This window comes from Strigops habroptila, chromosome Z, assembly GCF_004027225.2.
Source record: "Strigops habroptila isolate Jane chromosome Z, bStrHab1.2.pri, whole genome shotgun sequence".
Lineage (NCBI taxonomy): Eukaryota > Metazoa > Chordata > Aves > Psittaciformes > Psittacidae > Strigops > Strigops habroptila.
The window spans coordinates 4120291-4143585 of record NC_044302.2 but is presented as its reverse complement, the minus strand read 5'-3'; the positions used below and the strand labels follow the sequence as shown (position 1 = coordinate 4143585).

Genomic DNA, 23295 nt, shown 5'->3' with positions numbered 1-23295 from the left:
TAAATGGAAACGTTCTGGGAGGGTTTCATCAACCGAGCAAACGTCCGGGTGATTTTTTTTTTTTAATGAAAACAAATAGTGAATTCTGCGAGGTCTGCTGGTGCTTTTCATGTACGAGCAACGAGAAAGCATGTATGTATTATTATTTCTGGAATAATTTGAGAACGACTTCCCACTTTTATCTTCGGTTTTCAAAGAAATCGTATTTCTGCTAAAAACTAGGGGGTTATCTGAAAGTGCACAAGCACAAAGGATTTCTTAAACAACATAACTTTTTAAAATGCAGTATTTCTTTTCCAACGCAAAAGCTTGACCCGAGTCAGCCCCGCGCAGTCCCAGCGCTGCCCCTTCCCACAGGCTGGTGCGCTCAGGAGAAATACCCTGGACGGAATCTCACCTCTCCTCGGCTGAAAGCTTTACCGAGATGAGTTTCTACAGAAAACCCAGCGGCAGCGGCCACTCTCTGCTCGCCGCGGCCGGGAGCCTCACGGGGCCGAGCTCCACGGCGGGGAGAGCCCGCACTGCGGGTAGCAGGAAGGGAAAAAGAACCGTCGTTGTGAAAATAGCCAGCTCCCGAACGGGGAGTGCGGATACCGGGGTCCCTCCGGCACGGCGGGCTCTCCCGCCCGCCTCCCGCGGGGCGCCGCGCTTGCCCGCTTTACCGGAACGGCGGAGGCCGGGCAGGAGGCGATGTCCCACCGCAGCCTTTATTAGCCTTTGGCGAGCACCGCAGTGCGGACCCTTCCGCTCCCCGGGCTCTCCCCGTGCCGGCTTCCCGGGCCCCGCGGCCGTGCCGGCGGCCGGTGCGGCGGCGAGCGCGGAGCTCACCTGCCCGCCCCGGGGCTCGGCGCGGTGGGTGCTGCCCTCCAGGGGACACCGGGGGGGTTGCACTGCCCAATCGGCACCGCACCGGCACCGGTTGCCCGCTCCGGGCCACGGTGTGCGGAAGGAGGAGAGAGGACACGGGAGACAGAGAGGAGAGATGGGGAGAAAGGAGGCGAGAGGGGTAAGAGAGCGGGGGGTGAGAGAGCCGCAAAGAAAGGGAGGCAAGAGGAAGCGCAGGCGAGAAAAGGAGAGCAAAATGTGTGTGAGAGAGAAAGGAATGGAGAAAAAGAGAGAAAGAAAGAGTAAGAGCAGCAGAAGTAGAGGGGAGAGGAAGAAGGATAGGGAGAGAAAGATGAAAGGAGAGAGAAAATGAAAGAAAGAAAGAAAGAAAGGAAAGAAAGAAAGAAAGAAAGAAAGAAAGAAAGAAAGAAAGAAAGAAAGAAAGAAAGAAAGAAAGAAAGAAAGAAAGAAAGAAAGAAAGAAAGAAAGAAAGAAAGAAAGAAAGAAAGAAAGAAAGAAAGAAAGAAAGAAAGAAAGAAAGAAAGAAAGAAAGAAAGAAAGAAAGAAAGAAAGAAGGAAAGAGAGAAAGAAAGACAAAGGAAGGAAAGAAAGAAAAGGAACAGCTACGTCTGTAGCTGATGCTGTAGGCATCAGTGCAACTAAGACCCCCAAATTCACGCCACTTTCTGCCCGTTCACTACTTTGCATCTGCACTGGTGACCATCCCTGGGGAGCGCACCCACCGCTGGCTGCAGGGGCTGACCCAAACCCCACTCCTATTTTCCAGCAGTAGGCGATGCCCTGACAGATCAGCCCGGGCCTACCCCACCTGGCCTAAGGTGCCTCCTTTGTCTGGTTATTTTGTAAGCACACGAATTCACTCGTACACTATTCACACACAGAAACCCACTTCACAGTGGTTGAAACACTAGTTTCTAGTACCCAGCTAATACGTGGTATGAATGAAAACATCATTAATAACTGTTGCCTTCAAAATTTGTAGCTTATTTTCAATTTTCAGTATTGAAACCCAACCTAGTGCTATCACTAGCTTAGCGCTTCTCTTTGGTTGTGTTTCGCCTGTTTTTCATGGCTGCCCTTGTGTGTTCAGCCTTCATGTCAGATAAATTATTCCTGCAGCACAAGGAGTTCCTTTCTGCATTGTTCGTAGGGTTTGCATTAACGTGGCACTCCCTTTTTCTAGGTGTTTTCACAAATTAGGGGTGTTTTGCACAAGCGCTGCATTTTGTCTTCTGTATGAAAGCTCAGGATCCTTTTTAACTTCTTTCAGTTGAGCATTTCATTCAGTTTGGTAAAATGGATATTAGAAGTGATGCAGACACCTCTAATAGAGTAATTCCACCTATAAGGATGCTGGTAGCCCTGCTGCTTCCCACTGAAAAGAGAGGCTTTCCCACAGTATCCATACAAACTGCATCAGGCTGTTAGAACTAATGCTAAAGGCTTTGTGACAGAAGAAACCCTGGAAAAGTAATTGGGAGCAAATTTAAGACCTGTAGAGTCAAAGCAGAATATTGAACCAGCAGAAAAGCCGTCAGCTATTACCAAACTCCTCATTTGCTCAGAGCAAAGTATCCTGACTTCTAGGAAACCAGCTCAGGCCACCTTTTTTTTGGAAGGCAAATCCATGTGAGAAACAGCTTTACTGAGCATCTCGCATGGAGGTTGTGGGGAGATGTAGGTGGTCTGGTAGGATCCAAGCCCCCCTCAATTGGTAGTGTATTAATTAACAGCACTGTTGCTACCCTCACTCACTTCCTCAAAGAAGAGAAAGAAGAGAGTGCGCTGGGGTGGAAACAGGTCCCACGAGCTGCAGTGTGGCGATTTTGGGTGACTGCGAACAGGCGCACAGCACTGGCTCTCGCAACACAGGAGTGCAAATTGCAACGCCGAATTAGAGAGAGGTTGTAAATTGCTCACCAAAGGCCTGATCCCGAACTCCCCGCAGAGATATCAAAATCGCTGGGAGTTTTCCGTGAGTAGGAAGTGGAGGAATGAGCTTCAAACATTTAGGCCCAGCTCCACATGGGTGGTCTATTATGCCTGGACGGATTCCCACTGGCTCCAGCAGCACTCTGAGGTAGTGAAAAGGCTCTTCCTAAATGCACCCCGTTGCAGAACAGGGGCTCTAAGTACTTTCTTTGAATGCTTACAAGGGACTTGGGTGGAAAGGTGAAGCCTCAGGCTCAGCACAGCTGCTCTGCAGCATTCAGCCCAATATATATTGATATTAATCTGAGTTTGACAAACACACATAGTTGGAGGGGGAAAGACTCCTGAGCCCAGCGGAGTCCTGGCCTTTGATTTGCACTGTGAAAAAGAAAGAAAGCAGTTCAGCAATCAGCAGCAGCCGCAGAGAGAAAAGGCGTTTGCATTTGCCCAGCTACATCTGCAACTATTCAGAGGAGAGCATCCGAATTTGTTCCGCTTTTTGGTTGGCAGAGCAACAGTCAGCTCTGACGGTGGATATGTATCGGTAGCATCCAAGCCAAGCAGACTAGAAACCAAATTCAAAAGCCATTTCCCCCCTCTCCATCCCCTTCCCGACACACTTTAAAATAAACCTCTGTCTCATTGTTCCCATGACCTTTCCATCCCACTCCGCTCAGGAATGTCAGGATTCTCAATGTTCTCCCTCTTCTCGGGGTAATTGTCAAATACGTTAATTCTATACATAATAAATCATGCAAACAAATCATTTATCATCCTATTAGATGAAAGTGAGAAATGTACTTTCTGGATGCTGGCAGACTTGGAAGCCCACGTAAAGGCTGGATATTGCTTTATTCGTGACCAGCCAATTTTAAATGGAAAAATAATTTATTTGGGAGTTCGTTTTATAAAAAGTGAGGCGTTTTTTCCCCCACAGCTATAACACACTACTGAAAGACTACGGGGCTTGGAGCAACCTGGTCTAGTGGAAGGTGTCCCTGCCCATGACAGGGGGTTGGAACTGGATGAGCTTTAAGGTCCCTTCCAATGCAAACCATATCATTGTGTTTCTGTAGCACTGGGGACACCCAGCCCAGGACTTTGCCACAGGGCACCATTTGGGGCAGCAGGGAATCCTCCTGCCACCAGAGACACCCCAAGAAGGGAGCTGAGACCATTCCAGGCACACACCTCGTGTGAGGCAACGTTTCTCCTCAGCACACCCTCAGACCTGACGCCTGAGGAAGGGGCTCTCCATTTGGACCAGGGTCCCTCATGGCCTTTACACTGTAAAAAGGAGCTGTTGCACGGTCTCACCTCACCCAGTGGGACAGCATGGACACCCCCCAGCTGCCATCCCCATCCTTCCACCATGTCACAGGCAGAGGTTCAACAAGGAAAAGTGTCTCTTCTCCGAAGTAATAAGCTATAGGACAAGAGGAAACGACCTCAAGCTGTGCCAGGAGAGGTTTAGATTGGATATTAGGAACTATTTCTTCACTGGTCAGGCACTGGAAAGGGCTGCCCAGGGCAGTTTGTGGAAGTGTCCACAAACGTGTAGACGAGGCTTTCAGTGATAAGCTTTAACGGTGGTTTTGGCAGTGCTGGGGGAACGTTTGGACTTCCAGCTCTTTTCCAACCCCGTTAATCCCCCCCCTCTTTCGCCTTCGAGCCTGTTTGACCCCTCGCCGCCACCGTAGACGCGTGCGGGAGGCGGGCGCACGGTCGGCGGCTCCTCCCTCGTCCCGCCGCCGGTGGCGCGGCCGCCATGGAGGGGGGTGTGCAGCTGCGCGCGGGTGAGCGGCGGCGCGGGGCGGGGCGGCGGGTTACGTCACCGCGCGGCGGTTGGGGGCGACTGTTGGGCCTGAGGGAAAGATCGGGGGGGGGGTGTTGTAATGGCGGTCGCGGGGCTCCCCCGTGAGGCGCCCGCCCGTGGCCTCAGCTCTGCCTTCCCGCAGGTGCCTCCAAGGGCGACATCCGGCAGAAGGTGTGGGACTACCTGGAGGCTAACGGGCTGGCGGATTTCCCGCGGCCGGTGCACCGCCGCATCCCCAACTTCAAGGTACGGCGACCCGCCTTTTTGCGGGTCGGGGCCGCTCCCTTCTTCTTTCTCCCTCCAATAACCTGGAACCCCGCCGGGCTTTGGAGTCTGGAGGTCGGAACCCAGGCCGGAAGGTCCCCCCGCATGAGCAGGCAGCTATGAACTGCGTGTTCCTGCGGGGTTGTGGTGGCAGAGCGCCGAAAAACAGTGTGCAAACAGCATATATCTGTGGTTTACAGCGAGTAAAGAAATACAGGGACCTCTACCTCACAATACATGGCAGGTGTGTGCTGTGTTTTTGATCAGTGGGTGCAAAAACGCCTTGTGAACGCAATAAATATATTTATGGATTGGGGAAACTGAGGCATTCTGAACTGATTTCACTCCCCAGGGCCTTCAGCGGGTGCGTTGGGATGGAAAGCTGAAGTCACCCATCTTGTAGGACTTAGCCTGGGAACACTGTGCTGCTAAAACGTGAATGGTGTTCAAGGTATTACTGGCAAAGTGCTGCTGGACAGTGGTGGGAGAGTCCTTTGGCTTCATTGTGTCCCCAGTTCGATGTCTGGGAGGGGGGCGCGGGGAGGAGAGAAATAAGAGGACTTTATTCATTTACTCAGGGCACTGCTTCACCGTCTACCTGTTTTAATCCAGGCTTAGGGTGTGCAGCTACCTATCTGCCATGTATTGAAGAAATGATGTCCAAAATAGCATCTTGGGGATGGATGTTGGGTGTTTTAGTGTTAGGAGAGCGTTAGGACATGGGCTCTGCTTTTGCCGAAGGGACTGGAAGAAGCATTCTGCCTTAGTTTGGCATTAAGGTAAGATAGATGCTGAAGCAGGTGGAGGAAGCCTGAGGCTTTATCACATCCTAAAACAAGGGGACGTCAGCTTAAGTTACAAGAGAAGTGTATGCTCTGCTAAGCTTGAGCATCTTACTCAGCTAAGAAATGAGTCTTCTGAGTTCAATAACTGAAAGAAGGCAGATTTAGATTAGCAATAAGGAAGAAGCTCTTCCCTGTGAGGGGGCTGAGGCGCTGGCACAGGGTGCCCAGAGAAGCTGTGGCTGCCCCATCTCTGGCAGTGTTCCAGGCCAGGTTGGACACAGGGGCTTGGAGCAACCTGCTCTAGTGGAAGGTGAATATAGTGTCTGTAAACCTCAGAGAGCCTTGTCCAGAAAGTCGTCATCTGAAAGAGTTTTGGCTTGTGTTTAAAGGAATCTGTTTGCATTCATTGATTAACAAGGTCTCCATCGTTAGGCGTGAGTAAAAGTGAAGTTGGGCAAAGTGGATCCCCTCTTTTCCTGAGGCCTGCAAGATACTAGCCAAGCGCTCAGCGTCTGTTGGAATGCGAGAGTTTCTCATAGAAAACATCACAAAATGAACAGTATATCCCTCATATTTAAAATCTGGATAAATCCATTTCTCTGTAGGATGAAAGAGTGTAAAATGCCCATCTCTGCTGTGAACTCCTTGGTGATGTGCTGATATCTTATGAAAATAGGGTGCCTCGCATGCTGCGACAAGGCTTCTGGGTTTACAGGAGTTCAAAGCTGCCAAGACTGTAAAAATAAATCCTGATGCTCCCCAGAAGAACGCTCGCTTTCTAACACTAGAAGTAAGTGAACATGTTCTCTTTTCTCTTGATTCCTCTCTTCACGCAGGGGTCTCACCAGGCTTGCTGCTCTATTAGAGAGCTGGATATGTTCATCAGAGCACGTGAGATTAAAGTAGATCCTGACAAACCTCTCGAAGGTGTTCGGCTAGCTGCACTGCAGGTAACAGCACTGTTGCATCCCTGAGGAAGAGAGTGGGACCGCGGTGCTTGGCGGCATCTCATGGCCAAACGCTGCAGTTTCTCTGGTGGGAGCTTTACCCTTAGCCTCGTGAAGTTTTTCATGCAAGGATGTTTTTGCCTTTTTTGGCAAATGGCAAAGATGCAGGTAGAGTTTGGGGAAATAAGTATCTTTCTGCAGAGCAATAGGTGTTTCACTGTCATTGTAAACATGACAGTTTATGTGTTTAAGTTATCTTATTCCCTGAAATGCGTAAGGTAGCCTTACTTCAAATTGCATTATGTTTATCACAAGATGAGTGTATGACAGACTAAGCTCACACCTGTGTGTGTTCACTAGCTTATACGTGTAGCTCAGTTGTGGAATGAGCTACACAATACATCAGTAGTCAATGTCTTGCCGTCTGTTTCTCAAATAAAACCTTGTCTGGGATTTTGCCATACTTGAGGGCATTCATCTACAAGCACTACACCGTCAGCAGTGCTAACTAACCAATAGCAAATGAGATTAACAACATGGAGACCTACAGGACAGTAAAAATATTTCTTTGTGTAAAATGAGCCCACCTCCTTTTAATGTGGAACTTCTTTTGTTACACAGGCGAGGAAGACTTTGTTGGTTCCCATGCCACGCCTGAGAACTGGACTGTTCAATAAGATTGTTCCACCTCTAGGTGCAACTAAGGAGATCCTGCGAATATGTGCTACATCTCAAGTAGGAATGAAGAATGGGGGAGGTCTGAATTAACTGGTGGAAGAGTATTGTGTTACGATAGTCCAACTAAAATTTGGAAAACCAGGTGCTACCTGACGTATTTTTCTGCTAAAGTGTTATTCCTGGTTTTATGTACACATCCACCACTAATAATTTTTTTTGTTGGTAGTTAAATCATGAGGAAGTTTAGTATGTTCATTATATTTTATTAAAAGAGTGGTATTGATATTTTCTGAATGCTTTCTGGAACGTTGAGCAACTTTCATAGGTGAGTTCTTTAGGTTTCTAATAAATAGTATTCCTGTATTCTGCAGTTTTCAGCTAGTGAGCCCTATGAGGAATATTTCGATGTTTACTGTTTTTGCATAACCTGGTCAATAGAATATTAGGTGTTACTAAACAGGAAAGATCAGTTCGTTTAGAATCCTAAGTTTAAAGACACATTAATTCTGTCGTTTGCATCAACCCAGGCGCAAAAATGCGTTAGCAGTTTTCTTTTGAAGTGTGGTATGTTGCTGCCCTCTTGTGTTAAAGTGTCGTACTGTACAGCTAAAGCTATTCCGCAAAAAAAACCGTGTGATAGCGTTTGCATCTTTATTTTATGTGAAAACATAACTTCTGCAGAATAACTAGGCCAGCTACATGGGTTTGTTTTGTTCTTTATCTCCCGCTAAAGGCAGTAATCCTGTGTACAACCGAGGGTTGTAAATGGATGGCAATTAGTTGGAATTTCTACTAAATTCCAACTAGTTTGGAAGTTCTTTGTTGGAAGTTCTAAGGTCATTAACTAGTTAAGCTTCTCAGGGTTGAAGAGCGCTTTTGAAAGAGACCTTTCTCTTGACCTGCTGCAGGCCTTATATCTGATCTGTGATCTTAGCACCATGTGTATGTTTTTCCGCCCAACCAGGCGTACTAACAAATAAATGCTGTTAGAGGTTTATATTTACAGAGCACTGTGCAAACAATTCTTACCACACTCCTGCAAAGTGGATAATGAGCATTATTACTGATAGTCACAAATTACTGGCCTTTTTTACTTTTTTGTGCTCTACATGGGAAATTTGGCTTTTTACTGTGAGGATTAACTTAGCACAAAGTCGCATTGGTTCGGGGAGGATTTACATTACACTGTATGCATATATTAAGAGTGAATGAATCACAAGGTATCTTTTTAAAGGTTCTAAACCGCTGATATTTGAAATCCCAAGTAAATGCCAGTTTTTAATTTCTGCAGCTCTGGGCAGAATTTTGTTAGGGTGTGTTCTTTAGAAAGGAGCCTGAAGAGGGGTGGAAACAGGGAGAGAGGGGAAGGGAAAAAGGATGGCAGGAATGTAGAGTTTCTCTTTCCGCTTCTAAAGAGTGGTATGTTTGTCTGTTCATTAGCATCTCAGGTAAAAAGTTTGGGTAAAGATGGCTTAAGTTGGCAGTGGCACACCCAGATGATGGTCATGCAGCAAAGTGTTGAAGAATGTATTCTCAGGCAACACGTAGGCAAATTTGGGAGGTGCTTTTAAAGATGTAGGTGTGGGGAAGCTTGCAGTGCGGTAGCTGCAGTGTGGAGGATGATACAGCTTGTGTACCTGGTTGTGACTTCAGGCAGACAACATCTTTGTGCTGTAGCTGTCTGTGTCTAAATGAACTTTGTGATTTGTATGTGAGGATTAATTAATGAATTTGTAGTGCTCTGTTATGCCTCATGAGCATGAATTTACATATTAGGACTTTGAGTTGGTAGTGGTAATACGGAGGAAGTGTCACTTGCCCTCATTTTTAGAAATTCATGTCCAATAAAGGGTTTCAAAATACAAGACTTTGATCCTAAATAAGTAACCTTGCTTAAAAAAGTGCCCACCTCCCTCAGCTCTCCTTGAAGTGTGCCAAAATTCTTGTCACTGTAGTAGGGAATCTATTCTAGGACTCTCTAGAGGATAACTTTCCAGACATGTGCAACTTGGCTATACATGGAAGAAACACTTTGAAATGTGGGGAGTTACTTGGATTTATCAAAATACTCTGGATTTCTGCCTCACTGGTTGGAAGACTGCACTCTGCAAACCTAATATTACGTTATTCTTGCAGGGTATAAAAGAATACAGTGTGCCTGTAGGTCTTGAAGGGAAAGCACAAGTGGACTTGGTTGTTGTAGGATCAGTGGCTGTCTCTGAAAAAGGTAAGCTAAAGCCTTGTCAGGAGCTTTTCAGGAGGAGGATCCCAAGTCACGATTCACAGTCTCAATAGGCTACACTACATGTTCCTTTTGGCAGACCCAAACATGTCTTTGGAACTGAATTACAGTCTTGAGTTCTGTATCTTCTGTGTGACAAGTCACTGGTCCCAGTCCAACCAGGAAGAATCGATGCGTGCTTCACAACAGTGCTGGTAGGGCTTGGTGGGCAGGCAGCAATGTGATTTAGAGTATGAGGGCTGGTGTTTTGGCCTTCAGTAGAACTATTCAGCAAGCAGGTTTTATTTCATTCTAATTTTTTTTTTTTAAGAATCAAAAAGGACTCCCTGTTCAGAGGATCTGCTCTGCTTGCAAGGGCGTGTGAAAGGACATGTGTTACTGCTGATTCAGTACCTATTTGGGGATCAGATTTTGCATTTTCCAGTATTTTGAAGACCTGCTGGTGGTGAAATATTTTCCACTGACTTTATCCATTCTTTATCCATTGCCTAAAACTAACATGGTTTTTGTATGTGAGCTGGGTTCCTTTTTACCCACATGAAGTTAACCTATGTTGTCGTGAATAGAGGGTTCTAATTACAATGGGTAAACAGGATTCTGTGTTAACTGAATTGGTCTAAATGTGGTTTATTCTGAACTGGAGGCTCCTGGGCTCCTTTAGAAGTTCATTGAAACTAATGTTTTATTTTAATTTCAGTGCTGATTACAAGGAAAGCTGCATTCTGTGAGAGACACTGATGCGATTTTTTTCCTGAATTACAACTCTGTGCTTGGTTTATCTGTTGCAGGCTGCTTAGTTTAATTGTATGCTTTTGACAGCAACCCGCCTGTCCACTCTGCTGTTTTTGCATTTACTATCACTGTTTACTTTTACGTATTTTAGGCTGGAGGATTGGAAAAGGGGAAGGTTATGCAGACATGGAATATGCGATGATGGTGTCAATGGGTGCAGTGCAGGAGGATACACCTGTAGTTACTATTGTACATGACTGTCAGGTAAGTTCAAATATCCCCTCTTTAGTGAGGATTCAGAACTATGTGAGAGTGAATGGTGTGTCTGAAGAAGAGACTTGGTATGACGTTGGTGTGGCATTTTTACTTTGTTTCCACTATCACTGACAGATTTTCCTGTGTTGCAAGACATCAGGAATGGTGTGCGAGTTTAGTGAATTTGTTTCAACTACTTGACAAATCTTGTTCTGTGTAGGTGGTCGACATAGCAGAAGAGCTTCTTGGTGATCATGATTTAACTGTGGATTATATACTCACTCCAACAAGAACTATCAAGACTGATTGCAAACGACCAAAGCCTCGGGGAATAATATGGCATAAGGCAAGTTACCTCTGCTAATGGTGACTTACTGGTACCAACATTCTGTTGATCAGTTCCCCATTTTTACATATAAACCCATTTCTTGTGTTAGAAATACTTGGAAAAGGAGGAAATGTGTTAGATGGTTAGATGAAACAAAACAATAGCATCTGTGTTCAGTGGGTTTTAAGTGGTAATTGTGAGGAGGAGAAATATTGAAGCCGAAGTTCCTGTTCCAAATGGATTATGGGGTGAGAGTCAGTGGAAACATTGTGGATTTTTAAGGCAGACATTGTTTCTTGTAGTCGTTTGTGGTATAATAGTCTATGTAAGCTGAGGGGCTTCTCCACATTATGCGTTTTACTCCTCAGTGCTCATTGAGATTGGCTCTGTTCATTTTCTGGAGACTGTACCACAGAGAGAACTTCATGGCCTTAGGCCATGTGGGAGTGGTAGAATACGTGCTGCTCTGGTTGTGAAAGGAAAGGACCTGGTGGCTGGTACATTGCTGTTTACATAGCAGATTAACTTTCAAACGATAGATGAGTTTGTGTCTGGAGCTTGTTTTCAGGTGGAGGAATATATATCTGTATATGGACTTTATACTACTTTAAATCATGAATCGTTATTTATTGATAATTATTGTTTTATGGGTTTGGCCTTTTCCTCCACCCTCGCTCCAGATTGTCAGAAACTTTAGCAGCTTCACAAATGGTTTCAGAAAACCATTTAGTGAATTGTTTTACTGGAAGTTCATGCTGAGAAAATTCTTTCTTTGTCATTAAATTTTCATTCCTAAAATCAACCAGTTAGGGAGCAGACGCAATCCTGCATGATTGAGTAACAGTAGGAACACTGAAATGAAGAATAGTGTACCAATGTCTTGCAGAAACCACTGGAGAGTTATTAGTGAATACTTCTAGGGAAATCAAGAGTTGGTTGTTAAGCATGTGCCAAATAGCAAAAAGAGTTAAATTTGTTAAGGTAATGTGTCTACAACAAACGAGTCTAGCCAGTACTATTTTTATTCCTATAGTGGGAGAGTGTTTTACCCTGCTTGTGGTTGATGATTTGAGGTTATAAATAAATAAATAAAAGCTCTGTCTGTACTAGTGCATTTTTTCCATTGAATTATTTTTGAATCCTAATTTTTTTAGGATATTATTGAATGTAATTGTTCTGAAGGCCTACCCCTTGTGCTCCATCCATCTTGCCAACATACTTTTGATCACAGGCTGTCTGTCTTAGTGTCAGACTTCAGTCTCAGTAAGTGGCCTTGCTAACACTTTTTTTTTTTCTTTTTCCTTTTTTTTTCTGTCTCATTCCCTTTAGCAGTGAGATTTTTTAAAAGTCTGGGGAACCTTGCAGGGGCTATTGAATGTCTGTGAAACTTTTGCCACTCACGAAGGGTCAGTCAGACCCAAGTGATGTATCTAATTTCATGTTACCTTTGCATTTCTTGGCTTTTCAGAGAAAAAAAAATCAAGATAACATAATAATATATGCCTCATAAACTAATGCAGTGTCTGCCACAACTCCTTATGCTTGTTTGTAAGGCTTGAGGAGAGATGCTTTATAGAGTCGTAGCCAAAGCTTGTGCCACAGTGACTTCAGACACTTTGCATGAGACAGTGAAACTTTTTCTCTAGTAATCTCCATGTTGATGTTGTCTAAAACAGAGCTCTCACCTAATTTCCTACAGCTTTCACTGAGAAGGGAGCACATTACACGATGGACCCTTTATTTGAATATTTAAATGTTTATTTAACACGTCAAGCAGCTTTTGGCTGTTCTTCAGAGCATATGTTGATTAGCTAAGAATATTGGAGAATACTAGCCTCAGCAGGAATAATCTTTGCATTTCTGTAGTTTTGGGACAAGAACAAAGTGTTGTGTCTATATGAAGAAGGGAAATAGCATTATTCTTTCTTAGAGAGCTGAACAGCTTGTGTATGTTTTGTTTGTGCTTGTGGTGGTAACTCCTGTGTTCAGCTCTTCACGGAGGGTCTTGGAAGTGGGAGGTCTAGTTAATTGACAGGGTGTTAAAAATGCAGGACTTGATACAGGCTATTTAAGTGTTTGTCCTTTGACTCTCCCTGGTTGCTTTTGCATCCTTTTCTCATCCTTGTCTCTACATCCTTTCCTTCTCCAAATCCCAGCTTTACTGGTGCATTCTTGTACCTCAGAGCAAAACTAAATGAACCAAGAGGTAGTCAGTAAATAAATAACCCACTTCTAAATATGGTATTTTGTCAACAGAAAGTAGCTTAACTTTATTGTTAAGATTTGTGATGCGTAAAATACATTGCAGAAAAGTTCTTCAGGAGCATGACTGGATTAAGCCAAGATAATGATTTAAGAGCTTAAATTAAAGGTGTTTGCAAACATGGGATTACAGCTAAGTATTGCTGTGAAGGATGTGCTTTCCTGAAGCTGTTAGGATAAATAACCATTAATACACACACTGCTTTCAGCTCAAAAGAGGTAAGAAGGTACTTATGCAGCTAACAAAATGCATGTCTCCAGGCTAGATTTCTGTACTCAAAGAGGTACTGTATTTTCTTGGAATGTTTTTGTTTGTTATGTGCTATGTAGGGAGTAAGTAGAGTGTCAGATATGGGACGGGGTAAATAGGTTTTCTTCTGTGAGTAGCTGATTCGCTTCTTGGGGTAATTGGCATGACTTGCCCTCAGTTGCCTTCTTTCAGTTCTCAGTGCAGAATTTCCACCTGAGCTGTTTCTTGCTGTATGTTTTTCCAGACAGGAAGATGTGAATTACTTGCTGTAATTTTTGTCACAGAAATGCTTATTTAAAGACTTGTAAGGACGTACAGGAGCTACAATATTATTAATACCAAAGCAGCATTGTCAGTATCAGTGATAGGCACTCTAGAAACATTTCTACATACAGAGGCAGTACTGCAGTGTGTGTGTGTGGAAGTTTTCTGCATTTGAGTTCAACATTTTGAGAAATCAGTATGTGCTCTTGGAGGACAGCAAGAGCTGCTAAGAGCTGCTAAGAGCTGAGCACTCTGGAAAACTTTATTTGGATGCCAGTGGAGAGTTATTTGGCTTCATCTGTCTTGCAAATCTAGCCCATTGTTTCTGGGAACTCTGAACTCATGAAACAACTTACTTCTCATTTAGTATTTTGTATGGGTAGCTATGATCTTTATCTGTGACACTGTCTATTATATTGTTACAATTATGAAGTTATTTGTGCTGTGCTTATTTTAAATTGAAACTGTACAGACCAATTAAAGTATTTGGGGTCATGAAGAGGGAAATGAGAGTAGTTAGTGGAAAAATCACTATATTCTAGCAAGCATTTCCTTCTGGTTTTTCAATCATTCTTCTGCTGAGAATTTTATAGAAGTAGGAAAAGATGTTTTTTTCCCAAAATAAAATGAACTGGGGGGAATCCCTGTGTCTAAAGTTGAAAGAATTTAGTGCGCAGTGGCAGAGATGGAAACTATCTGACAACAAACAGCTTTTGATTCGGGTCTGTGATAGAATATTTGGAAAGTAAAATTACGTTGTTCTAAAGCTCAAATTCACATTCAAATTCAAGCTAGCAGAACCTTTAGCAGGGACACAGCGTTGTCATCAGAAAAAAATTGTGGTTAGTTTAGCCAAGGTTTTGTTTTGTGGAGGGATAGCATGAGCAGGGCATGCTTCCATGCATGGTTAAACATCTCAACACCTTTGCAAATGTGACCCTTGCTGCAGAGTCCATAGAATCAGTTTTTGCTGATGGATTCCAAATGTGGGTTGCATAAGTTTCTCCTGAGGGACACTAGCAGACTTCATGGGCTGCCAGCTCCCAGAAATATGCCCTTGGATTGCGTGCACATATTTGGACATTTTGTGCAAATGAATGATAAAATGTTCAACTGTGCTGGCCCGTCCTAGCTGTCTTGGCTTTCTCTGCGCTTTAAACCCCTGTGAGCTCAGTGCTCATTTAAACAAGCAAGTGATTAAGGAGACAACACAAGAAGTGAGCTCTGTCCTGGAAGCCTTTTTGAATAGTCTTGGGTCAGAGACCCCTCTGGGTGGACAAAGATGAATTTTTCAAACATGTTCTGCCTACCAGCTGTATACCTGGAGGGGCTGGTGGATCTGCTAAACATTGATTGTTGTGTTCACAGCCTTCCTCAATGGATGCAGCAGCACCGTCTGTCTCCATCTTGAGCCACATGTTCCTACATCAGTTGGTGTGTGCAGATGGGTAGCTGTGTGAAGCAGAATTAAATAGCAGACCTAGCATGCTCTCCAATCTCTAGCTGCCCTTCCCTCATGTGCCATACATCAGAACTGCACCGCTTCTGCTGCCAGGGAAATCAAAGTGGTGTTTGGCTTGGCCTGTGCTGTATCAGGGGTCAGCATTACTCATTCTGTCGGAGGACAAATACATCTTTCATTTTGCCCAGCAAAATATTGAAAGTGGCCACATTCACTGTTCTGGAATAACAGAGGCCGAAGAGAGCCCTGATGTTCTAGTAGAGCCGTTGCAGAAGTCCGTCTGCCACTACGTTGTTTTGGGACCAAACCAGGTGTCATAAGAGTGGATGCTTGGGGTTAAGTGTTGGGAGATTTGTATTGGCACTCAGTACCCAAGATTCTGTTTTCTTCAGGTTTCTGTCAGAAAGGGGCCATGTTTCCCTTCTCAGCTCCTTTCCCATAGCCCACTAATTGTATGCCAGAAGAATTCATCTACCCTGCTGTCCTCTTTCCCCAAGGCTCTCCCAGCCATGGCAGAGAGTAGGCAGGATTGTTAAATGATGAATTGCTTTTGGTGAAGTTATTTTTAACCTGAATCACATCAGTTACTGAGTTTATAGTGTAGACCCACAAACACTTCTGTTGGCCAACCCCAGAGGGCTGAAGTATGGAACTGGCCTGGGAATTGGTGGTCAAGGGGTAATAAGAAACTTCTTCAGCTGGCTTCACTGCCAAAGCCAATCATTTAGCTAAATCCCAACACTCAGTACAAAGTTTACAAACATCAATAAATGGTTTGGCCTTGACTTTTTAGGGATGGGGGGAGCAAGGGAAGAAGCTTCCACCACTGGGTTTGCCCAGGTCCGCATAACCAGGTCAAGCAGACTTGGGGTAGAACCCAAGTCCCTTGCATCCTGGCTTAGCCTAAAGCAGTAGGTCAGGCTAAGAAGGAGTGACCAGACGGCACAGGACCAAGAAACGTGCAGTTTTGTTTGAAAGAGAGGAGGAATATCTTTGGCCTCTTTCCACATGGAAATAAATCATTGCAATCCACCACAACTCAAAAGACAAAAGAAACTTTTTGCATGATCATAATTAGCAACACATTGTACTACCACAGAGCTCTTTTGTTTGCTATTTTGCAACAGAGCAGAGCAAGCTTTTTCCTCTCCTCTACCACCCACTGCCCCCTTTGCCCTTTTGGCTCTCCCCGCTACACCCCAAAAAAGGTAGTGAATTGGTTTGTTAATTTGAAATTCTGAAATCCCAAAGTGAGTTTCTGCCTTTCCTTCACATAAAAAAGTGGGGGAAAATAAGGAAGGATTTAGGAGGTTTGGCCCAGTTGAAAGATTCTCCTGGACCTCAGGGAAACAAACCCTTAGCATCAATTCTCTGTCTCTCTTTTGTGGCAGAAGGATGTCAGTTGACAGTGTCAGAACTTGTCTAATGTAGGTTGTTTTACAGAATGTTTTCTATTATAAAACAAATCCAAGTGCCAAATCATCTGCCTTTGTTGCTTTGGTACTGTAAAGGTAACTTCCTTATATGAGCACGGGACTGAATTTAAGGTATTGATAGGTTTGCTTCATGGTCATGTTTGATTAGAGCTTCAGCTTTTATAGAAAACAACAGTTCATAGCCCTTATGAAGGCATTTCTTCTGTTGTAACTACATCTTCCTGAGTTTGCAGGGAGCCTGAAACAGTAGCTTCAAGAGCTTTAGTCAGATGCCAAAAATTGCTGGTTGTTCTAGTGAGAGGAGAGGCCATGTTGAAGCCTGGCCAGGCAAAGTCTTTTAGAGAGTATGCTGGCCCCTGGATTATCTGAATCCTTTCCTTGGTTTGTCCTTAAAAGACTGGGAGTTCCAGAGATCGTCCTCTCAGTGCCCTTTTCTTTCGTTCCCTTAATCTACAAAGTGCTGAGGGTTTGCCCTCGATAGCATCGATCTTGCTAACTAAACACCCAGTCCATGCCTTAGGAACCAAATTTAATTTCAGGGTGAAAGGAACTGTACATACACTTCATAAGAGGTTGAGGTTGTTCTTTGGGCCCAGGAGTGATTAGTTGCATGAGGATAGAAAAATGTTTTTCCTGTTTGGTTTAATTAGCATTACACATAGAAATTTGACAGAGGACAACAAATGTTCCTAATTTTGGCCAGTAAAAACAAAATAAGATGGCTTCAGCCGTTGGTTTGATGTTGTATTGCCCAGGGAAGGGGAGTTTGCTGTCAAACACAGCAGTCTGAGTTCTTGGCTGAGAAAATCAAGTCAGTCCAAGAATCCACAGAGCAATAACTCTTCAAAATCTGAAAATGTCATGTACCTTTCAGAGTACAGAGGCTCCTGGAGCCCCAGAGGAAGTCCTCGCCTCTCTGTCCTGGCTGCTAGATCAGGCCAGATTTGTTCAGAAATTGTTCTCAACCATAAAGCTTGTTTGTTTAAGAGGCATGGTCCTAAATACCTTGACTCTGGGTCTGCAATGTGGCAGAATGGAGGTGGCCTCTTCCATACTGGTTAGTCCTATTGGGCTGTTTGATATTATATGAACACGTTAGAACTAGGACAGGTTTTATGTAAATTATAATTTTATTTGGTTTCAGCCTGAAATAAAACTCGCTTATTTGCTCCTCAGAAGAGGAGCCCTGGGAATGTTTAACAGACTTCTGTTAACTGGCTTTTCTGTTACCTTAACCTACCATTGCCCCCACCCTGTCTTTGGTTTTACTCCAGCCACTTCAGAGCTCGGCTACTCTCCATGGAGATCTGTGAATTTTAGACTTGATGTGATGCTGCCAGATACAAACTCACTTTGACTGTAATTGTAGAACCAGGAATTGGGGGGCTCTGAGATATGACAGAAATCTGAGCTGGAAGATCTGCAGGCATACTCTAGCCAGGATATGCTCGTGCTAGTCCAGCGCAGCCTGCTGCGAAGTATAGAAGCTAATAAGCTTGGGTGCAGTACCCAGGTGGAGCGGCTTGCTCACACTGTGTGGGCTACTAGCTTAGGTCTCTGCTAGCTCAGGTGTCGCTTCCCTAGGCTCTGTTTTGCTCCCTAAATTTAAGAATTGGATCTTGTGTTGATGGATGTTCTGCTTGTCCAGCAGCCAAGTACAAATTATTCCTCTTTCCAACTGCAGTTTGCAAGCCAAGAGCTAGACCACATTGGCTAGGGAACCACTGTATTTCCTGCCAGTCACTGAATGCAGCCTGGGGCATCTCATGCCTGAGACGGATAGGGTTCAGCTGTTGAGAGGAAGAGCCCTTCCAGAAAAGCTGCTTGTGAACTGGGAGTGGGTGGAAGGGGTAGAAGATTCACAGTTTTGAAGAATAGTTGGGTCCGGGTGCCCTTCCGTTCCGTGACCCAACCCAGCAGACTGGTGTGGGATCTGATGAGTAGCTGCGGGTGGTGCATGAAGTCAGATGACAAAAGTGAGAGGGAGGCTGTGATGTGCTGATGTGCTACAACCAGAGAACGTGCCTCCAGCTGGGCCCACATTCAGAGGAGCCCCGCTACAAGGCACGCTCCCCAGCTGCAAGCTTCACACCATCATCCCTCCCCATTGTATGACCCAGCCTACGGGATATCCTGTTTTGGGGGAAGAGAGCACAAGGAGGTCTGCAGAATGAAAGTGCCTGATGGTCTGATGAATTGTAGGCATGTAAGATTCTGCCAGAGCAGGAGCACAGGCCCTCGGTCAAAGCAAATATTAAGGGATAACAATGAGAATGCAAATCTGAAAGCACTCTGATAAATAAATGTCAAAATCTAATGGTTCTGAGTTTGGTTTTGATTTTCCTGCTGGATCTACATTGTGCTGCTTGCTTAAAGAGTAACTAATGTTTATTTTTGTCCTGCAGTGTGTATTTAGGGAGCAACTTCAGAATCAGGCCAGCAATTAGTAACATTTTGAATACTCTGGCACTCTGAATGGTAGCAATATAATAAGGTTCCTCTTTTTATGGTGCAGATGCGTCCTGATGGTCGTTGTCTCTTTCTGGAAGGCGAGAAATCTCATAATTGTATCTGTCTTCCTCCTTTTTAGGTCACCTCTGAGATGCTGGGAAAAATCCCCATCCTAAGGAGTCTTCGCTACAAGGAGAAGCGGGCTGGCAAGGATGTGACCCTCCAAGATGAACATTCAGACTTGGCAAATACCAAAAAACCAGCAGCATTAAATCAGAGGGCAACGGCTGAAAATACAAGACCGCAGGCTGCTATGGGCTCAGCTGAAATAGGGAAACACTGTGTTGAAGGTGATTCTTTAAATCCCAGATTAGAGGGATCTGGCAGGATTACTACTGTGTACCTGGGGAACATATCTCCCAGCGTAAGAGTGAGTGAGCTGAAATGTGCTTTAAGGGAATTCCATGTAAGTCCTTTACGACTGAATTGGCAAGGAGCACAGCACAGGGCTTTTCTTGATTACAAGGATAAACCAACCGCAGAGAGTGCTGTATCTTCTTTGAAAGGCTTGAGCCTCGGGGGTTATCCTTTGCGAGTTGAGCTGGCCAAGAATCAGAGAAGCAAAGGGCAAGTAGAAATCAATAGTCAAAAATGAATATGAATAGAGGAGGAAAAAAAAGTTGGTGTTTTCATTGTTTTGTGAGAAGCTAATCTAGGTTTTCAAGGATATTAGTATTTCCTCTGCTTTCTGCAGGCTAAACAACAAAGTGGAGACAGCTTTTCAAACAAATGAGGCATACATCTCATGGCTGACTTGCCTGCCTCATTTCTGCAGTTGTACATGTAAAGTGTATTTGTCAAGACAGATGACAGAGGGGCCGTTTCTCTGAACAGTTATCCACAAAGTACCCGCACTCTGTGAATTTGGGGTTTTTTTTTTTGGAGGGGTGGGGTGATGGTTGATTTGCTGTTTGGTTAGTACATTTTTGAGGCCTGGATCAAAAACCTGCCCCTTGGTAGCTGTGTGCAGCCATGTATAGTGAGTTGGTTATGTTCTGTCTGCTAAAGGTTGTACCTGCAAATGTGTACTTGTGAGCTTGAAAGCCAGCTGCAGAAAATCTGTCGTAAGGGTTACAATTCTGTTTTTCAATAGCTTTTGCCTGTTGGGAGTTCTCAGTGTATTTTTAATAAAAATGGCTGGGGGGAGAGAGTGCTCTTCTCGTGCTCTTGAAGAATGGCTGTGGAAACACTGGCTCAGCCACTGAGTTCCAACAATAGCTGTTACCATCAGGTGGAAGATTCTTAGCTTGTTTTGGTAATTCAGCCCTTTGTAAACCTTGTATTTCGTGTTTCAGTCTGGCAGGGGAAAGTGAAGACCAATTTTCTCCTCTGTTTTCCCCCAAAACGTTTCAGGTGCCTTTTTTATGGATGCAAATAATTATAAAATAACTGCTTTTCCTGATGGTCTCTTACAATCTGGTGTGGTTCTGTTTGCTCTGTGAAACTACGTGAATATTAATCATTGTACTGGAAATGAAAAGCAGATGGACCACGGTCAAAGCCTGTGGGTTTTGACCCAGAGTCTGATAAGGAGTTGTTTGAAAAGTTGCTGGAGATGGTAGAAAAGGCTGTTCCTGCTGTGCCTATGTCACAACCAGCCTGGTCTTCCTGCATCCACAACATCAGACGGCAGCACTGGCAACTTCTCCTCGTGAAAGGGCTGCCCAGTACCAGCTTGAACAGTAAGATTTGCACGCATATGTACATTCACTTATGGTGTAAAGGAGAATGATGATTTATTTGGTGTGGCTTTTATTACTACTGTTTTTTTCCCTTCGGTTTCCTATTCCTGAAAAACAAGTTGTATTTTGGCCGAACCATCCTTTCTAAACAGAAGCACTTTTGCCATTGACGCTGGGCACATAGTCAAAGTAAGCATCTAAAGGGGATATTTTTTTACGTTTGAGCTGGAAACTTTTTTTAGCCAGAGGGTACTGTTAAGTGTATTTTAAGCATGTTATTATGCCTCAAGGGTCAGACATTTCATACAGTATTAAATAAAAAGTTCTCATCATTATTATGTGCTCTGTACACAGGGGCTCAAGAAAGTGTTGCTTCAACTTCTTGTAAGGTAAATAAAAGAAAAGTTTCTGAAAATAAATAGTGCCATGCTCTAAAATGCTCTCTTTTTCTTTAGCTCAAAATTATTTTCAGTATCACGTACTCTGAATTAAAACATAAGTGCTGCAGAGTCCTCTGCATTTTGTTTCAATAGTTGTGCGCTTCAAGGGTAAGAGTCAGAGGTTATGTTAATACTTATACATACTCATTACGTCATGAGCTTAGAAAGCAGAGGAAAGAAAGGAAAAAAAATAATTATATGTCACTGCCTTCCCCTTCCAGCTGGTGGCAACTTAAATAACATGATCATCTGATGTTCTTTTTGACTCTTGCAATCCTGCTTACTTTGGTGAAGACACCCACGTGACCTTCGCAGTTAAAAAGTGCTTATTCTGCCAAAGAAAACTTCTAGTATCACACACTTTTGCTGTTGCATTACAGATGGAACCAGCCTTTTCTGGTCAAATTTGTGGGAATTTTATTCTCTACCTTATTTCATTTCTGAACAGTTGAAATTTTAGTACAGATACATTTACATGATATGTAGATGCATGATGTTGACTTGCGCTGCTCTCAGGGCTGTGCACAGTTGGGGGCCAGTTTTGTTTGGACAGGCATGTCTAGATGCTTTTCTCTTTGGAGCTGTGGGTCTGCATGTAACCCACAGGGTGAGCTGTGCGAGGTCTGTAACCAGTTGGGCAGATCTCTGCAGTGTTCTTCCAGCCTATCACTTGTTTCTGTCTTGTATTGTAGGGCCATTTTCATGTGTACAGCGCCATGTAGGGCCATCACTATTACTTTCTCAACAGGCAAGGTCCAAACTGCTGCTGAGAAGATATTAACTAGACAGAGGTATGAGACTGCAGTTAGGCTCAGAGAAGAAAAATAATTACTATAAGCTTAAGCTAATAGTAATTCATTAGCATTTTGAATGGAATAATAATGATGTTATGATAGTTGTATTTCCAGTTTATGGAGGCTGGATTGAGAGCAGGCCTGAGGAGAAAGACTTCAGGACTGTGAGAATGAAGACCTTAGGCCCACTGTAGGAGAGGAACACGTTCGAGATCACCTTAAGAACCTGAATATACACAAGTCCAAGGGACCTGATGAAATCCATCCACAGGTCCTGAAGGAGCTGGTGAATGAAGTTGCTAAGCCACTGACTATCATATTTGAAAAATCATGACAGTCAGGTGAGTTCCCGACAACTGGAAAAAGGGAAATATAACCCCGATTTTCAGGAAGGGGAAAATGGAAGACCCAGGGAACTACAGACCAGTCAGTCTCACCTCTGTGCCTGGCAGGATCATGGAGCAGATTCTCCTGGAAAGCATGCTAAGGCACATGAAAAACAACAAGCTGGTTGGTGACAGCCAACATGGCCTCACTAAGGGCAAATCATGCCTGAACAATTTGGTGGCCTTCTATGATGGGGCTGCAGAACTGATGGGTAGGGGGAGAGCAGCTAACGTCATCTACCTGGACTTGTGCAAAGTGTTCAACACTGTCCCGCACGACATCCTTGTCTCTAAACTGGAGAGACATAAATCTGATGGATGGACCACTCAGTGGATAAAGAATTGGCTGGATGGCAGCGTGCAGAGAGTTGTGGTCAATGGCTCAGTGTCCAACTGGAGACAGAAAACAAGTGGTGGCCCTCAGGGGTCTGTGTTGGGACCAAACCTGTTCAACATCTTTGTCAACAACATGGACAGTAGAATTGATGTGCCCTCAGCAAGTTTGCCGATGATGCCAAGCTGAGTGGTTCAGTTGATATGCTGGAGGGAAGGGATGCCATCCAGAGGGACCTTGATACACTTGAGAGGTGGCCAATGCCAACCTCATGAAGTTCAACATAGCGGAGTGCAAGGTCCTACACCTGGGTCAGGGCAATCCCAGGCACAGCTACAGGTTGGGTGGAGAAGTGATTCAGAGCAGCCCTGAGGAGGAGAACTTGGGGGTGTTGGTCGGTGGGAAACTGAACATGAGCCGGCTCAGTGTGCGCTTGCAGCCCAGAAAGCCAACCGTGTCCTGGGCTGCATCAAAAGAAGCGTGACCAGCAGGTTGAAGGAGGTGATCCTGCCCCTTTGAGCTCGTGAGACCCCAGTTGGAGTGTTGTGTACGGTTCTGGTGTCCTCAACATAAGAAGGACATGGAGCTGTTGGAGCAAGTCCAGAGGAGGTCACGAGAATAATGAGGGGTCTGGAGCACCTCCTGTATG

At 44.5% G+C, this 23295-nt stretch overlaps 1 protein-coding gene across 5 annotated transcripts; it reads left to right on the top strand.

Moving 5' to 3' along the window:
- The first annotated feature begins 4482 nt into the window (after positions 1-4482).
- Positions 4483-21129, top strand: MTHFSD (methenyltetrahydrofolate synthetase domain containing). Of its 5 annotated transcripts, none has more exons than XM_030469996.1 (9): positions 4751-4840; positions 5059-5102; positions 5211-5309; positions 6480-6593; positions 7212-7325; positions 9405-9495; positions 10394-10506; positions 10718-10843; positions 19090-19619. In XM_030469996.1, exons 3-9 carry the CDS (start codon positions 5298-5300, stop codon positions 19603-19605), a joined length of 1086 nt encoding a protein of 361 aa, XP_030325856.1. In that variant the 5' UTR covers positions 4751-4840; positions 5059-5102; positions 5211-5297; the 3' UTR covers positions 19606-19619. The 5 variants fall into 5 exon arrangements, with proteins under 5 accessions (XP_030325852.1, XP_030325853.1, XP_030325856.1 ...); XM_030469994.1 differs by lacking the exon at positions 6480-6593 and adding an exon at positions 6320-6433; XM_030469992.1 differs by lacking the exons at positions 5059-5102; positions 5211-5309 and adding an exon at positions 4483-4574 and having other exon boundaries at positions 4737-4840; positions 19090-21129.
- The last annotated feature ends 2166 nt before the right edge of the window (positions 21130-23295 follow it).

What these genes read in the sequence shown, in the direction of transcription:
- MTHFSD (XM_030469992.1), top strand. Translation starts at nt 4,547, where the DNA reads ATGGAGGGGGGTGTGCAGCTGCGCGCGG. An exon ending in TTCGGCTAGCTGCACTGCAG is followed by an intron (nt 6,594 to 7,211) that starts GTAACAGCACTG and finishes TTTGTTACACAG; the next exon opens with GCGAGGAAGACTTTGTTGGT. An exon ending in GGGGAATAATATGGCATAAG is followed by an intron (nt 10,844 to 19,089) that starts GCAAGTTACCTC and finishes CCTCCTTTTTAG; the next exon opens with GTCACCTCTGAGATGCTGGG.